The sequence below is a fragment of the Mauremys mutica genome, chromosome 24 (genome assembly GCF_020497125.1).
Source record: "Mauremys mutica isolate MM-2020 ecotype Southern chromosome 24, ASM2049712v1, whole genome shotgun sequence".
Classification (NCBI taxonomy): domain Eukaryota; kingdom Metazoa; phylum Chordata; order Testudines; family Geoemydidae; genus Mauremys; species Mauremys mutica.
Genome location: NC_059095.1, coordinates 9,461,131 through 9,479,124, shown reverse-complemented (window position 1 = coordinate 9,479,124; position 17,994 = coordinate 9,461,131). Strand labels below are relative to the sequence as shown.

Sequence of the window (17,994 nt, the reverse complement as noted above, 5' to 3'; positions counted from 1 at the left end):
CCCGGTGGTTGGGAGACACTATCCTAGCCTGGTGAATGATGCTCTGGCATCACCTATTCCAGGCTTTGTCCCCACTCAGCTGGCCCATAGCAACACCATAGTCCTGGGCAGGAGGCAACCAGCCCTCAGGAAACCCTTAACTCAGAACGCTGCGCCCAGCTCCTCAGCGACACAGCCCAACGTGAGCACCTCAAACCTGGCTGCAGCTCTCTCCACTGGCTTTTCAGGCATGCCGGGGCCTGGGCCACGCACATTTCTCCAGCATAAACAGAGGTTGACCAGTAAGACAACTGCAAAACAAAACCCTACCAAAACAAACCACTCCACACACCCCCAAGCCTCCCCCGGGAAAGAGGACAGGCGCAAACAAGCCAGAGGATGCAGGTCACATTGCTTGATGCACTAGTGCGGGGGTCTCAAACTTCCTGGCACTGTGACCCCCCCAACAAAAATCACTACCACCCCAAGAGGGAGGACCACAGCCTGAGTCCGCCCAAGTGCCACCGCCCTGGGTGCGGGCAGGGCCAAGCCTGATCCTCACCGCCCCAGGCAGGGAAGGAGTCAAAGCCCAAGGGGGCCTGTAACCTGAGCCCCACCGCTCCAGTCAAGTCTAAGCCAGCCTGGGCGACCGCATTAAAAGGGTTGTGATGAGGGAGGTAAAACAGGAAACTGTTGAGCATTAGTCTTACCAGTTAACCCACCCTAACGCTTAACCCCCAGCCCCTCCCCCTTTCATTGGTTAACCGATTAAATACTAACACGGTTTCAATGGTGCCTAGGCGTGACCCGCTTTGGGGCCCAGCCCCCCAGTTTGAGAACCGCGGCTCTAGTGGGAGGCAGTCCCGTACCAGTGATGGGAGCCATAGGGGAACTTGGCCAGTAGGTCCTAGGGGATTGGGGGAACGCTACAGTCATCTTACACAGGGCTAGTCAGAGCCGAGGGGGAGGCAGCCACTCCCCCGACCCCAGCACTGGTGGTGAGCAGTTCCTCCAAGCCCATGAAGGGTTAACTCCCCTCCATCCAGCAGCTCTCTGTACAGGCAACTCCAACGGCAAAGCCTTCCTCAGCCTTGCCTGTGGCAACTACACCCTGCATGAGTCAGCTCCCAGGGGTGGGGAGCAGCCCCAGCGCCCATGGAATTCACATAGGAGAGGACGTCTGAGACAATGCAAAGGCAGCAAGAAGCCAGCACAGCAGCCGGCTGCGTCAGTGCAGAGCTGAGGGTGCACCGAGCGCACTCCACCCAGAGAGAGGGCAGCTGTAACATGGCTGAGCCGAGGGGCTGGGTTGCGGGAACAGCTTCGGCAAGTCCGCTGGGGAAGGGAGAGGACATGCCTGTGTCTCACAGAGCCCGGTACCACAGCAAAGGGTATTTGGGCCAGATCCAGGAGCAAATACACTGGCGATCAGGAGGAACTTCCTGCCAGTCAGGCTGTGGGACCATCTCTCCAGGGAAGGACAAGCAGCTCCCTGGAGGCAGCAGCAGCCTGGCTGCCTCACTGAGCTTGGGCAAGTCTCTTTCATTCTTGCACCTCCATTTAACCTATCACCTTTTGCCTGATCTATTTAGACAGCAGGGTCCTTGGGACTGTCTCATGTCTGTACAGCACCTAGGACACAGGGATCCTGATCTGGTTCGGGACCTCTGGGCAATACTGTCATTAAATATTTAAGAGCACTGGCCCTTCCCTTTGCACTGAAAAACCAAAGGGGGCATCCCAGCCATCTGACAGGCCACACGCTCCTTTTCCCACCAGCTCCCAGAATCAGCCACATCCCTGCTGGTGCGATGAAGGGAACATGCTACTCAGCAATAGCAGCCTCGCCCCACACAGCGAACTGGCCAGGGGCGAGTGCTGGAGAGCAGCAGGAAACAGAGTGGGAGCAGGGATTGTTCACGGTCCCTCACCCCCCACCCTGGAGCCCAAGCTAGTCCCTTCCCCAGAGATCTGCCCACCTGCTAGGCTAGGGGAAAGCCCAGCCCCCGAAGAGCAGAGCATGAGATTTGCAGTGTCCTTGATCAGTGCTCTGACCCCAGCAAAGGGCCAGAGTCTCCTGTTCGCCACCAGAAGGGAAGGAAGTGGGTGTCTGACCACCAGGGGGAATCAGAGGCTGGCAAAACGGCCTCCCAGCAGCCTAGAGGTGGGATCGGAAACTAGCCAAAGTGGCTCTGCAGCGGCAGACCAGTGCTCAGGACCTACTGCAGAACCCATGGGAACGACTCTAGGTTGTCAGCCCATCCTTCCTAGGGGCACCTGCTTCCCAACTTGCTGCTCTTGGGTAAGTGTGAGCACTTGATTTTGTCCTTGTGCAGTCATGGTTGCCGGTGCTGCCTCCCTTGCCACCCTGCTGTAGCAGCCAGGCCTTCTCCTGACACCATAAGGTAGCTCGGCTGGCCAGAGCAGCATGCAGGATTTGGGGGCCCTTCCAGATCCCAGAGGAAGAGTTTGATCAGTCACTATTGGGATGCAACTTCCCCTTGTTTACAGCATGATGGGGCATGGGGAACCGACTGTTTAAAGCCAGCAAAGCCCAATGCAATATACTAGAACCACCCTGCCACTGTTATGGGGGAGGGAGGAAGATGGAAATCCAGCTGGTAAGGCCTTTTCCATCTCATTTTAGGATGCTACACTTCCTTTGCACCCAGAGTGGCCCTGGCAGTAGGCTGCAGGGCTTGAGTACAATTCCTCAGACAGGGTTATTGGAAACCAAGGGTCTTTTGCAAACCAAGACTCCTAAGGCATGTGAGTGGTCTAGGCACCATGCTTGGCCAGTGTGCCTTTAAGCACTTGGCCATGGGAAAATGCTTCTGCAATGTGGGGCAAGTGTGGATTCTACAGAAAAGCCAATCATAGAATCTCAAGGTTGGAAGGGACCTCAGGAGGTATCTAGTCCAACCCCCTGCTCAAAGCAGGACCAATCCCCAGACAGATTTTTGGAGCAAAAATCTGTAAGTGGCCCCCTCAAGGATTGAACTCATAACCCTGGGTTTAGGGGGCCAATGCTCAAACCACTGAGCTATTCCCACCCCCAAGCAGGATTGGAAAGAAACCAGGTCTTCCGTTCCAGCAAAGAGAGAAATGAAGGCTACATATTATTTCAAGAGTAAAAAGCATATTTCTAAGCCTGAGATGATCTTTATACATCATGAAGCAGCAATAGAGAGCTTGCGCCTACATTATTAGCTATGAAAGATAACCAGAGACAAAGTAATCACTGGCTTCCCAGAGAGATCCTGGCACTCACAAGAAAAGTTGGCCATAAACTGTGCTTCTAGATTGAGGAGTCCTGGACTGAAAACCCTGCTCTGAGCAAGAGAGTGGACGAAACACTCCCATGTGTCTCACCCAGTGCTGATTTCCCCAAGGAGCAGTGAACACACCATCCATTACAATAGGTTTTTAAAAACTGAAGTCTTTATTAAAAGTTTTATCCAAATTTTGTAACAAAAAAGATACAAAAGGGGTGAAGATCCTTATTTCTGGGACTAATCTGACCAATCGAAACCTGACAGATACTAGGCTAATATAAAATCCATACAATCTGCTGAAAAAATGCAGGGAAAAAATTAAAAATATCAACTGCTGCTCTGAATTTTTTTTTAAATTCCTTTAGCATTTATAAGTTACTCAGTTTGCATTTTACAGGAGAAGTTTATCTTTGAATGGTTATAGCTACTGTACAATGCAAGAGACAAGGGCAAGGCTAGAAATCCAGATGTGCTGCAGTACCCAATGCACCTTTGCAAACATTGCTTTTTATAGGAGGGGTGTGAGATTTTTCTCTTCTTGCTGCAAGAGGAATACATGTAACTGCTGGGGGATGACATATTTGTCTGCAGTGGCTGAGGGAGAACCCTGTTAAGTGCCAATGCATCTGCATTAGTATAAAGCCTCAGGGAACACCCCCATAAACCTGGTTAAAAGGTAGTTGCTCTCCCCCGCTCTCACCAACCTATCTGAGCAGAGATCACTAGGCACTCAATACTGAAGGGTTGGTTAATGCCCTTTGATTCCATGGAGCCAAAGCTCTCCTTAGAAACTAACAGATGTATCATGTGAACACAGGTCAGAAATCCCTTGTTGCACTTGGCAGGATTCCACCTCCCTGTTCTAAAAAATGCCTCCAACAGGTCAGAGAAGCAGTGGCTCCACTCCTACGGGCTGGGAGTGAAAGGGAAGAGACAGCTGTCACAGCACATAGTGCATAAATGGGAACGAGCGGGACTTCTCATCACTCTGAAAAGGAAAAGGGGAGGTGTACATGCACCAGGCTAGTAACTGAGGCCACCGTTGAGAGCTGTTACTGGCTAGCCAGAAGGACCCTGAGAATATTTAGGCTACCACGGTCTCCCGGTGAATGCCGATTTAGGTGCATCACAGTAATAATGGTTAGAGTGTGTTCTGTACAGTGAAAATGCAGTTTGGTAGCAGTGCAGTATCCCCTTGCCTGATGTTTCCTATTCTTCCGTGAAGGTGTAGGTTGGCAGAGGGTGGAGAAAGCCTCCTTATGGCAAGTGAAGACATTCACAGCTGCCAACCATAATTACTTTGCAGACATCCAAGAACTGAAAGCTACAAAGAAGTGGCTAATGGGTAAAAAAAATTCCAGTTTATAAAAGAAATAGGAAAGCAAGAGACAAGGCTACTGCAAAGTTCCTCCTAACAGGTCTGAGATGCAGCAAAGAGCAGATTCTCTCAGGGACCCAAGCCCTTTCCCCTCCCACCCCCAATCGCTAGAGTATCTTCAAGCATCTCCAACTATCACACAACTGTTATTTCAGTTCACCTTGGGTGACTGTTTGCTTTCAGAGTCCACTTACACAAGCAGAGTTTGCATCCGCTGCACAGAATGCTCGCAGCTTCTTCAAATGCTGGGCTGAGGACATGCATGCTGGGGCGGTGAGCGTTCATTCGCCTCTTGTGGTCATGTGGGATGGCAAAGGGTTGTTGGAGCTCTCGGTCCCATGTGGTAAGGTTGATTTCAGATATGAGATGCTCTAGGAGGAGAACTTTTTTTTTGCAAAATGCTGCGCAAACCACAGAACGGAGAAAGCCTTTGGTCATAAAATACTTGTGAGAAAGTGAGGCTTGTATGGAAAGATTCCCCTGAACGCCTACTGTATTCTACGTCTTAAAAAAATATATTGTGGACACTGCAGCCATACAAAAGGGGGAGGGGCCAGGAGAGGGGGATTTACAGTCTCACATGGACACAATGGGGAGGTTAGGACAAGCACAGTCATAGTCCGTAAAACTGATTGGCTCGCTAGGATTATCAGTCATCCTCCTCATCCTCTTCATCTTCTGGATCTTCCTCTCCCTCATCCTCTAGATCTCGTTTTCTCTTCTCTCCCTGTGGAAGGTCTGCAGGGAGGGAGGAAGAATTAAATTCTATTCGCAGTCTTGCAGAACAGCATTTGATCTCATTCTTCACAGGCTATTTAAGCTACACATCTTGCAGGGGAACAAGTATGAACTAGAATCACAGCAGCTGTTGGATGGAGTCCCACCCACTGTTCCATTGTACGTGGCAACCAAGCAAAAGCCTTGGGCAAGATTTTCCAGTGACGAGTGCTTTTTGGTGCTCTTGAGATACTTCAGAGGGCCCAAATTTTAGATACTGTGGGCACCTGAACTCTAAATGTCCTTTTTCTCAAGGTGTGAAATTGGGCACCCAAAACCGGAGGCACTTAAAATCACCACTTTTGAGACTCTCTGCCAAGCTTATTCTTGGAGATTTGTCATTCAAGAGTTGTGCCAACCTCCATTTTCCTATAAATACCCTTACAAATATTTTAATCAACTATACGCAAGCCCATCCAGATCCAGTCTTCAACTATCTAGGGGACTTACGTCAAAGTTAGAAAGGAGATGCCCAGTGCTTTGTTGCCTAGAGTGACGCGAGACCCTAGCTACAGTCTAAAAGAAACCACAGTTCCTAGAACAAGCACTTTATAAAAATGCTAACACAGCAGAGCTTCCATTAGACCCTCTCCTCCTTCCAGAGTATTATATTGAATTACACAGAACTGGGATATTTTGCCAATCTACCTGATCAGCTTTTTAGCAATTGACAACCTATTAATACTGACTGTTTTAAATGTCTTGGGAGGGTGGTATAATGTAGTTCTAGTGTTAACCAGTTTCTCTTGGGCTGTAGATTCATGGTTGGTCTCAGGTCGAAGCAGTCTTATTTTGGTAAGTGTGCAAAGTCAGGTCAGCCATTTCCCCGTAAGTCGCAAAAGAAACAGGGACTCAAGGATCTGAGGCTGGAAGCTACAAAACATGGCTTGTTTTATAGAGCTCATGGAGGAAGGAAAATGGATTCTACCTGAGAGGGATTTAGTCTGAGTTAGCTGCACTGAATGTTCACTCAGCATGTTTACATTAGCACACTCAGATCTCACCGCCCAATAGCGGTTTAAAACAACAAGCACCTGCAGTTAAAGACATACCAGGTCTTTTCCCTTAAATGTGCAAATCAAATGCAAAAATCAGTGCAGCATTATGGCTGGAAAAACTATCAGTTAAGGAAACTCAAAAGTTAGTGTTCCTAATGCTAGACTGACCACAACACCACAGTATGTGCAGTTTGGGACTGATGTTTAGTGCAACTAATACATTCCCATGGCGCACACAGGATGCACTGGGTAGTAGAGTGGAAGCCCTAACTTTGAATTTTCTGACTTGTGTGCTTTGTTTCCCAACCTCAATACTTAACATTTTATTTAGCTATGGGGCAGTGTCCTGGTTCAGTGGTGACAGGAGCAAGACTTCCTTGCCATAAAAGATAAAAGTGCTTAGTTCTATTGCTCAGGCCCCAAAAGGAGACAGTGACTGTTTGCATCAGAGTAGTGGTAGATTAATGCTACCTTTGTGAGTGCTGCATCTTAATTAGGAGAATTAGATCTACTCACCCTCCTCACCTTCATCGTCATCTTCATCCTCCTCATCCTCTTCCTCCTTGAGTTAAAATAAATAAATAAATAAGAATCTGTGTTTGTACAAGGACCAAGATCCAGTGACTAGAGATCTAATTCCTTTTCCACTCCAATCATTCATGGTCTCTTCAAGTGTGACTTCAAGAGGACATTGCCTTCTGGCAGCACAGGAACTCAAAATGGCCAAGTAACAAAATTAGCCCCCCTCCTTGCACCCTGATGCCTGCTCCCCTTCCTCATCCTTCATCCCACAGGGACAGGAACTTGTGGGCACAAAGAGAAATTGTAATGCCGCCTGGAAACACAGCAAGGTGTTTCCACCCTCATACCATCCCTACCTACAGCATTAGGAATCCAGGCATCGCTTCCCAGAGCAGCTGACTACCTAGGAAGCTCTTTTCTTGAATGAGACTAGCCTCAGGCAAGGATACAGATACTTGGCCAGATTACAAAGTTTCTCAGGAGGACTGATTTTCATCAGCAAGGGTACAGATGAAATATTTACTGACAGGCAGCCCCAAAGGCTCACACTGATGTCAAGCCAACAAGAATAGCCTCACCTCATCATCGACTCCATCTTCTTCCTCTTCACCTTCCAGATCATCTTCATCCTCCTCTTCGTCATCAATAACTTCCTCATCCAACTCATCTTCCTCATCATCATCCTCTTCCTCACCTTCTACCACAACAAAGGGAGATGAGTGGGTTCCCCACCAATGTGCTCAAAGCAACACACCAGGGACAAGGAACCAGGAAATGCAGCCAGACAGCTTTTGGCACAGATGTGCCAACTCATAAAAAGCAACTAACCCAGAACAGCCCCACTGGCATTAGGTAAAGCCCTGTGCCCACAGAACAGACCTACGCATGGGAGGTATGTCAACTGACAAGCCCAGCTGGTTTAAATCAAGTTTGGTTTTCCAGTTCATGCCTGGGGGAGATGGGATTACCAAAGATTAGACTTTGGCAAGGAGTTCACACCACTACTGAGGTGGTCGGTGGGGGGTGGCTAGTGAAATAGGTGGGAGGCAATTACAGAGAACCACTCCAAGCCCCCTTTACCTTCTCCGTTCTCATCATATTCATCATCCAGCCCATCACCATCTGCTTCAGGGTCCGAGTCAGGGGCCTCCTGGTCATCGGCATCAAACCCATCCAAGTAGGTGAGCTGGGGCAGAAGGGCAAACATGCTCTCCCGGTAGTTGATCAGCATTGTCACCTCGCAGTTGAAGAGGTCCAGGCTATGCAGATTTGGCAGTTTCTTCTGCAAAGATTAATTGTTAGGCCATTAGGAGACCATTCTGGTAAACTTGCTATGAGCAAAGGGATGAGGGAGACATTAGGATGTGCCTGGAGCAGGGAGTTTACTACCTGACCTATAGTAAAGTAACTCTTTCATGCATACTATTTTTTGTAATATGTGCCCCCTAGAAAACCTAGGACTGATGTCAGACACCCCCATGGGGGCCAAGCAAGTCATCGCCATGATACACCCAGGTGCCACCTACCTCAAACACTGCCTGAACCCTTAGGAGTCCTTTCCCAGGTGGACACTGAGCACACTACCATCCACGGTTTTGCTCATCCAGCCCAATTTCATGTTCCTTTAGCAACTGGCTGCTGGTTTTCCAGACAGAGGAGCCCAGCCACATATTGGGCAACTCGTCAGTTCACATTAGAACCATGAAGTGCTGCTGGAACCGTTATCAAGACTGGTTGACTTCAGCTGCACCCACATGACGCCCAAAGGAAACAGCCTCTATCAGTTAGATCCATGCACAGGGCCTTTCACTCACCAGGGGCTCCAGGGTGTTGATGTCCTTGATCTTGTTGCCACTTAGATTCAAGTGGGTCAGGTTAGGGGTCCTCTCCGCTAGAACTTCAAGGCCACCGGAGATCCGGTTATCGCTCAGCTCCAGCTGCCAGGAAATATTTAGATGCACTGCTATAGAGGTTCTCAACTCTTGACATTGGTGAATAACACTCCCATCTGCAAAATGGGAATGTTATTCACCCAAGTCAAGGACTCTCTAAGGCCACAAAGTGAGTCAGAGCATGGACTCCTGTGTTCTGGTCCAGACTCCCAACCCCGTTCTCTAACCACTAGAACTTGCTACCTATAAATTGCAGATTAAGAATCCATTTTAACTTCATTATGTAACCCACAGCAGGCAAACATGAGCCCCTTTCCTCCCCCGGAATATTTGCTGTTTGGAAAGGGAGGGAAATAACGAATCAGGACAGGGGATTTGGGCAGTTTTCCAATACAGCTCTGACACCCTCCCATCCCTAACACAAACAGCGGAATGATCATGTCAGGAGGGAGCTCTATTGAACCCACTCAAGGCCGTACATGGAACACTAGTAACAATCCCTCAAGTTAAGAAGCAGTGCCAAAAAATCCAAGTTAAAAGCAATAATGTCAGGTTTACTCCTCCACTCTCCTACATGCCTGACGGGGGGGGGGGGGGGGGGGATCACTAACACTTCAGCTACAAGGGGCATGTTTACACCAGTCAGAGCACAAGGTCAGTGATATGAAATGGCCAAGGATCTTTACAACCTTGGTTACACGGATCCTTTCTTCCAGAAGATTTCACACCGCGGCATCTCCACTGGTGGCAGGGCTACTGCAGACAAGACTCCAGGCAGCTGCCTGCATTTCAACCATTGTTTCACAGAAAATATGGTAATGCTTAAAATGCCAGCAGCCACCCTGGAACTCACTCCACCCTACCACATGCAGCCACTCCAGAGGTGTCTGCAGTGGTGGAAATTTTCAGAAAGAAGCTAGCATAGCCAGCCATGCACAATGAGGTAAGCTCCAAAGGCAGTGTTGCTCTGGGATCAGAGTCACAGGCATCTGCTAAGAGCACAGCGCTTTCCAGCAAATTGGGGTCACATGCACATAGGGTGATCGCCATCAGACATAGCATCTTCAACCTCTAAAGGGAGGACTGAAGATTATTAAATGGTTAAATGAGACTGTACAGTCATTCTGCTTGGTTATTGCTCCCACATCTATTTGATTAACCCCCATATAAACATTATGTGCAGCAAAGCAGCGCCTGAGAGGCTCAGGCCCCTTCCCCCTACTGCTGAGTGATGTAAGGCAGCACCCACAACAGGTGTCAGCAACAAGTTCCCATGCTAGGTTAGCCGCAGGTGTAGAGAGGGACACGCTGAGGGCAGCAAGAGTTGAGAAACCACCGTGAAAGCCTGAGATGAAGACGACCCCTGGGCTTCTGAACTGGTGCCAAGCCAGCTATTAGCACCCAGGGACCAGCAACCGAATTTTTCTAGTGTGGTCCACGCATATGGGCTAGAGGGAGATTAATTTAGGCTTCAGGCCTTCCCTGCTTTTTAAGAAATATTTCTTTAACATACTTCAGTTTGGAAAAAGATTTTTGCTCAGCACTTCAAAGTAGTAAGGTAACTGCAGCACCAAGCGGCATGAAGCCCCTATGAGAGGGGAGGCTGAGGGAAGAGGCCAAGATCCTCAGAAGTGGTCTCTAGTTTGAGGACAGCTATACAAGGGGATGGAGTAATCGCTATAAGGACAGCTCAGCTCTAACGCCAGCCGCTACTGCCCCATTTGCCAGAAGACTCATGGTAGGGCTTCACAGCCTCACGTCCGACTGGCACCACCCCTTAGTTTACCTTGCGGAGCTTGTTGAGCTTGGGGAGATTGGAGACAGACAGCAGGTTGACGTTGATCATGCTGAGGAACTCCAGATTTTCAAAGTCCGAGGAAAGGCCGACGATCTTCCCATCGTCCGAGCGGCAGTTATCCAGCACCAGCTCCTTCACCTAGAGAAGGAAGGAGAAACACTCAGGAGCTGGCACAAGGAGCCATCATTGTCACTTACAACTGCTGGAGTCTCTCAGCTCTAAAAATCAATTTGTATTAACCTACCAAATTAACCCATTAAGATCAAGCTCCTGAGTGGGACCAATGTAAGATTGAAGCATTATGCACCGGTCTAAGGCACCAATACCAAATAAACCCCTCTCACCCACCCTGCTAAGGGTGTATGCAAGTAATCCACTATTTGTAAACCAAGTTTACCTTAGCGTGGGTACAAGGTGCCAGACTGGCAGTCCCTAGATACCACAGTCCTACCCCCAGTTCAAGTACAGGCCGTGATAAACTTCACTGCCACTATGCCATGTCACCAAGATATGGCGGGATCATCTCTAAAAAAGGTTCAGTCTCTGTGGTCCAGGTAATTTGTGGCATCCGAGCAGTGAATGTTAACAAGGGCATCAAAACTGAGCTGAACTGAAATATCTCAACTCATTTCATATAAGGCACCAAAGAGCTTTCCTATGGCAATTATTTTCACCCAGATTTGAAACTACAAGGTTTTATCCAGTTACTAATCCCCTTTGGGTCCCATCTTTCCATTCATCTGGATTTCCCCCTTACGCTGGAAAATCTTTTAAAGTAGCATTTCCAGCCCGGCTCAACGGCCATACTCTCCATCTACTTTATGCACTAGTCCCCAGCCAGCAGGGTATATGACAATTCCTCTGCCCTGACTCTTTTTTTTTTTAAACAAAGTTTGTAAGATGGCCAGCTCACACCCAGACCTCATATACACTCAGTATTTACCACAGTAAAATAATCCACTCCTTTCAATTGATGCAAATGCATCCCACAGCCACACATGCTGCTTCTGATGACTTGTCAGATAGGCAAACATGCATGACAAGAACCCCAGAAACGAGCAGGGTTCAGTCCCAGTACTCCAACAGCAGTTGTTACAGGCTCAATTTCCAAAATGGGCTCTTGTCCTACATGTTCTTCAAAGCAGGCCAAAAGTCACATCCTTGGTTAAAAAACTACAGACGCTCTCCAAACTCATCCTTTGAATCCCACCTCCTCTGTAGCAACTACAGCTTTTGGGTGGACCAACCATCAATCAGAAAGTTGCTTTGAAGGTGTTTTGCTTGGTTCACATTGACCAGAAAAACTGTTTAACCCATTTTAGAATGATCACATTAACCCCACATTTAAAGACAGTTTCTTAACAGGCACATTAACCACTTCTAAAGAAACTTTAAAATTGGTAGTGGGAAGAGTTTCTTAGAGTCAAGCAGCAAGCACAAGCCACCCTCTTTGCCACTTCACATACTTTAGTTTCTTTTTGCTTGCAACATTGAAGTAATGAGTGAATATGAATGACTAATGTGCTGCAAAATGTAAAAACAATACTCAGTTTGTAAGAGACCCAGGGTACCCTGCAGTTGGTTTTAAGTTTTATACTCCAGTTCCTGCTATTACTGCCTCCCCTGCAATCCCACCATCTAGAAAGCATTTTGTCTAGCCCTAGTCAGGTCCTATTTAATGCCCACAATTGTCCTTACGTTCCTAGCCTTATTTAAAGTTGATCCACACCATTCCTCTGGCTTGCCAAAGAGCAAGACCTTATCTCCCTACATAAATGTCACCTAGACTGCAAGGTTGTCCCTAGGTAAGAGGGAAGCCTTGTTATAAGCAAAGCCTGGTATTTATAGCAAGTCAAGCCAGCACCCATGAACCCAGGCATGAAGGACAAAGCACTTCTGAAGGATGCAGGAGTCCAATGCTCAAGATTCAGCTAGTCAGCTGTGTTGTCTAAGCACTCCAGCAACAATGCAGTTGAACTGGCCCCACCAGAAGGCGGGGGCAGCATTCCTTGCTTGGCTAAGGAGGTGCTAGCCACCAATAGCTTTGCAAGGCAAAAGATCTTTCCAACCAGCTGGTTGGCTGAACAGCCAAGGCAGTGAGCTTTAGCTCACGAAAGCTCATGCTAAAATAAATTTGTTAGTCTTTAAGGTGCCACAAGTACTCCTGTTTTTTTAGAAAAGGGAGAAGTTACTCAAAGCCATACAGATCAACTCCTCTCCCCAGAGATCAGGCATTACCAGAGATCCCCCATTCTTTATGCTGACCCTCCCATATCTTGTTGCACCAGCCATCCCCAAGAGACTTAACTCCTCCCACTGCAGGAGGACTCAGTTTTGTAGGGCAATTTCATCTTGAGACCAACAGCAAGGATCTCTCCTACCCAAGTCACAGCACTCAATGTCCACCTTATGCCTTCACATTTCCCTATATTAAGAAACACATAGGAACAGCTCCCTTCTCACACCCAACATATTCAGTTACATTTGGGGAAGACGAGGGAGGAAGGTTAGAGTTCTTTATTCCTTTCCCCATGAACTCATTTGCACTAGGTAGAGAACAGTAATAGCAGCAAACCCTGTTCTGCTAGCTTGACTTTTCCCCAGTTCACAAGGTGAATTTTTCAGCTGCCCCAATTCCAGACAGGGAAGAATCACATAACCTAGAAGTATCTCAAGCAGAGGTGGGGGAGAGGGTCAGCTCTTGATCCCTAGGGCTTGGATACTGGGCAGGACATCCCCTCTTCAACCTTCAACATGAGAAAGTTCATTTTCACAACCCTGGGGGTTCAGGTGGTAAGCTGAGCAGCAGGAACCCCTGTACTCCTTTCGGTAGCCTGGAAACTCAGCTCCACTCCTATTACTACTGCAAGGTGTAGCCGCAAGCCCAACACCTGGACAAAAGCCAACTAGAATTGGGGTGGCTACAGCAGAGGATCAGAGCAGAGCATCATTACAAGATGGGGGAAGAGTGCAGGGGAAATTCAAGTTAAGTGCCCCCAATGAGCACTGGGGAAACAGTTTAGCAGCCTCCTGCTGCTCTCTAGAGAACTGGGTCTAAGACTAGCCAGAAGGGAGCCACAGTGCCAACAGGCTGGCCAAACATAGGGAAACCTAGCAGAGAATCAGACTAGATTTTAAACAGGCCGTAAGTCCCTTCCAAATTGCAGGTTACATCACCAGGAATTCCTGCAGATCAACAGGCAGGTCAGGTTGTTCCACTCTTTTTACCAGGGACCAACTAGGGAATTTCAAATGATTCCTCGCCAGCTGAACTCAGTCTCAGTAGTTCCACCATCAAGGCAGATCTGCCTAGCTCTCTACTGCACTGAGTCCCAGTGACTTCGATACCCTCCAGTGCTTTAAAGGCCATCAATGTTTTCATTCTTCTTTCTCCAGAAGCCTACAAACACAGCCCTTCAGCTGCCAGAGTCTTGTTCGCTCTCCAGTTGCTTCCAAAATCTCCTGCACACTCACCTGCCATTCCCGGCCATGACAATACCGCTGCTGAGACTGTAGCAATAATGATTTTTGTACTACACCTAGCACAGTGGAATCCTGGTTCATGACTGGGGCTCCTGGGAGCTGCCACAACACAAATAACGGCACAGTCACTAATGTGTCCTATCTATGCTGCTGCTTTATTGTTTACATTTCACTCCTTTTGCTCAGTGAAAGACTGAACAGTCACTTGTCCTTTCTTCTGCCCATATGTTAGCCCAATGCTGCAATCCTGACATTGCAATCACCGCAGTGCAGGGATAAACCTAGCAAAATACTGGCTCCACTTTATTTCATGAACATGTTTTTATTTTAAAAATTGCAAGAAGCCCATGGTATTAACAAAACCAAGTCTGGGGTCTCAGCCGTCACACTGGAGCATGGATCTACCCCATTCCTTCACCAGTTCTCTCTGAACCCCCACTCCCATACTACTCCCAATGCTCATCGACAGCATTTTTACAAGGTGGTGAAACAGCTAAGAAACCCCACAAAAGCCAGGTTTGAGGAGCCAATCATCCATTTACCAGTGACAAGCCACCTTGGCCCTCATCTAGACTAGCACAAAGGGTGTCATACCCCCACACCAGAAATGAGTTTGCTCAATAGTGCTAACTTAACTGTATTGAAAACCCCACTAAAAATGCAGCCAGTTCAACACCATTAGCTCCATTTTAGAGTTAAAAACCTAATCAAGTGTTAACTGAAAACCCCACTGAACACCAATGTAGACACAATCAAGTTGAGCCGACTCCTAGCCTGAAGAAAGGGGTTTTTATTCTTAACCTAGACAAAGTCATTGGTGACAATAGTCCCAACTTCTAGTAACTCAAAAAAGTGCCCACTTGAACCACATGCAAACAATTAGGGGCGGGAATGGAAGAAAGAAAAGGGTTGTATTAGCCTGGGCAAGCTTCAAAGCCAAAACCCTGATTCAGAGTCCAGGAACTGCCCCTGCCAAGCATCAGTGGAATCCATTTTTGATGTCATAAGACATCTGGTATATTATTTTCACAAGCAGTCCATGAAACCAGCCAACACTCACCACAAACTCTGAACAGGGCAGGAGGCCTGAAATAAATACTACAGGGGGCATCAAAGCGTCAGAGGAGCCAGGTGCCACGCATGGTGCAGTTAGGGAAGGCCATGAAGGGTAACAGGGAGGAGGCAAAGCAGTCATGACATGCTGAAGTGCGCCAGAGAGACTCAACAGGATTATTCATGTGGGTGACGTGGAGAAAAGCGAGGAGACAGTTTATTGAATAAAGCTCTCAAATAGAAGAGCTCTGTGCACAGCTACACTGAGTGGGGAAAGGCCAGTCACAGTACAAGGAATAAATACCAGTTAAAAAAAATTACAAAAGCCCTGGGCTCATTTTTAACCCAGTAACATCAAATTCTGGGGCAAGAGACGTATGGAACCTTCTCTGAGGACAGATCGAACATGTCTGAGTGCCACACGTGTGTTTCAGGGGCCCATCCTCACTGGCAAGTAACCTGTTCAGGGTAAATTAAAAAGGCAACACAGTCCAGGAGAGAACACGGTTAAACATCATGGGACTGGGCAGGGGCCACCAGATGCAAGTTTTACAAACGATTTAAAAAAAACCATGTTCTAGAGCCGGGGTACACTGAGGTCTTCCAGGGGGTCCATCAACACATCTAAATATTTGCCTAGTTTTACAACAGGCTACATAAAAAGCACGAGTGAAGTACAAACTAAAAGTTCATACAATGACTTGTTTATACTACTCTATGTACTATACCCTGAAATGTAAATACAATATTTATATTCCAATTGATTTTATACCTATATGATCCAAATTAGAAGAGCAATTTTTCAGTACTAGTGTGCTGGGGCACTGTGTGTTTTTAGGACCAAACCCGGGGTGCACGAGACCGATCGGGGGGACTGGAAGGGGGGCCGAAGTCTGAGAAGGTCCCGCTGATCACGGGCGGCCACGGTTAGGGCTTCAGGCAAGTCACGCTTCGGCCATGTTAACAGGATCTGCATTTCAATAGCCATGAACACGAGTTCCCTGCCACGGCGGATGGGCCCCCGCACACCATCCGCTCCGGCTGGAAAGCGGCTCCGCTCCCTCCCCCGAGCTGCCGCTTCCCCCGCTGAGGAGACTTCGCCGTCTCGGTTTTCTGGAGAAAAGCCCCGAGCCCCACGGCCCGCCCGGCCATGCAGCGCTGGGACAAGCCCCGGCCCCTCCGCACACGTGCGCCGCTCGGCTCCGTCCGCGCACCCCAGCACAGGCCGCTCGCCAGGCGCCCGCGGGAAACCCGCCGCCAAGCCCGCCGGGCCCCGACTCGCCGCCGCCGCCGCCCCCGGAGCGGGGCCGCCCGCCGGGCTCCCCCAGCTCCGCCGCGGGCGCCCCGAGCCCGGGAACGGCGACACCCGCCCCGCACCCCCCGCGCCGCGCCACGCACCGGCACGAGCGTCCTCCCCACGCGGGACCGGGACAGGCAGCCCGCGGGCCCTAACCGGGGCAGGAGCCTCTCCCTGCCCCCCCCCCGCCCCCGGCCGGGGCCTCTCCTGCCCCTCCCCCAACTGCCCCCCCGCCCCCGGCCGGGGCCTCTCCTGCCCCCCCCCCGCCCCCAACTGCCCCCCCCGCCCGCCCGGGGCCTCTCCTGCCCCCCCCGCCCCCAGCTGCCCCCCCGCCCGGGGCCTCTCCTGCCCCTCCCCCGCCCCCAACTGCCCCCCCGCCCGGGGCCTCTCCTGCCCCCCCCGCCCCCAGCTGCCCCCCCGCCCGGGGCCTCTCCTGCCCCCCCTCCCCCAGCTGCCCCCCCACACCGCCCTGAGGGGGCTCCCCGCCCCACACGGCAGCCGCCGGCCAGGCGGCCCCGCGCCCGGGGACACGTGTCGGGGGCGGCCCCGCTCACCTCCGCCGGCTTCTTGTTCCGCAGCTCCAGCGTGAGCCGCTTCTCCATCTCCATCCTGCGCCGCCGGCCGCGCACCTCAGACCCCGCGCCGCCGCCCGAGCCAGGAGAGCGCCGCCGCCGCCGAGCCGCTTATATAGAGGAAGGCGCCAAAGGCAACAAAGGGGGAACCTACGGGGCAGCGCCCCCTGCCGGCCGGGACCCGCCCTGCGCCACCTCGGGCCGCCCGCCCTGCGGCGCCCCCTGCCGGCCGGGACCCGCCCTGCGCCACCTCGGGCCGCCCGCCCTGCGGCGCCCCCTGCCGGCCGGGACCCGCCCTGCGCCACCTCGGGCCGCCCGCCCTGCGGCGCCCCCTGCCGGCCGGGACCCGCCACCCCGGGCCACCCGCCCCGCGGCGCCCCCTGCCGGCCGGGACCCACCCTGCGCCACCTCGGGCCGCCCGCCCCGCGGCGCCCCCTGCCGGCCGGGACCACCCCTGCGCCACCTCGGGCCGCCCGCCCTGCGGCGCCCCCTGCCGGCCGGGACCCGCCCTGCGCCACCTCGGGCCGCCCGCCCTGCGGCGCCCCCTGCCGGCCGGGACCCGCCCTGCGCCGCCGCCCTGGCCCACCCGCCCTGCGGCGCCCCCTGCCGGCCGGGACCCGCCCTGCGCCGCCCCGGCCCCCCCGCCCGCGGTGTCCCCTGCCGGCCGGGACCCGCCCTGCGCCATCTCGGGCCGCCCGCCCCGCGGCGCCCCCTGCCGGCCGGGACCCGCCCTGCGCCACGTCGGGCCGCCCGCCCTGCGGCGCCCCCTGCCGGCCGGGACCCGCCCTGCGCCGTCGCCCCGGCCCACCCGCCCCGCAGCCCCCCCTGCCGGCCGGGACAACCCCTACGCCACCCCAGGCCACCCGCCCTGCGGTGCCCCCTGCTGGCGGGGATTCACCCACTGTGCTGTGGCGCCTCCTGCTGGTGGGCGCCTGCCAATGCACCATGTACAGCCACCCCATGGCGCCCC

The 17,994-nt window shown here is 51.5% G+C and overlaps 1 protein-coding gene across 2 annotated transcripts; it reads right to left on the bottom strand.

The window, feature by feature from the left end:
• Positions 1-3,402: 3,402 nt before the first annotated feature.
• Positions 3,403-17,149, bottom strand: LOC123355996 (acidic leucine-rich nuclear phosphoprotein 32 family member B). 2 transcript variants are annotated; one of them, XM_044998904.1, is made up of 7 exons: positions 17,007-17,149; positions 10,608-10,757; positions 8,744-8,866; positions 8,010-8,211; positions 7,508-7,626; positions 6,924-6,969; positions 3,403-5,370 (listed from the first exon to the last, which is right to left on the bottom strand). In XM_044998904.1, exons 1-7 carry the CDS (start codon positions 17,058-17,060, stop codon positions 5,282-5,284), a joined length of 783 nt encoding a protein of 260 aa, XP_044854839.1. In that variant the 5' UTR covers positions 17,061-17,149; the 3' UTR covers positions 3,403-5,281. The 2 variants fall into 2 exon arrangements, with proteins under 2 accessions (XP_044854839.1, XP_044854840.1); XM_044998905.1 differs by having other exon boundaries at positions 7,508-7,623.
• Between the last annotated feature and the right edge of the window lie 845 nt (positions 17,150-17,994).

Coding starts and splice junctions, on each gene's coding strand:
- LOC123355996 (XM_044998904.1), bottom strand. CDS start 17,060: ATGGAGATGGAGAAGCGGCTCACGCTGGAGCTGCGGAACAAGAAGCCG. Junction 8,212..8,743: donor TCAACACCCTGGAGCCCCTG/GTGAGTGAAAGG, acceptor TAATCTTTGCAG/AAGAAACTGCCAAATCTGCA. Junction 7,627..8,009: donor ATATGATGAGAACGGAGAAG/GTAAAGGGGGCT, acceptor TTGTTGTGGTAG/AAGGTGAGGAAGAGGATGAT.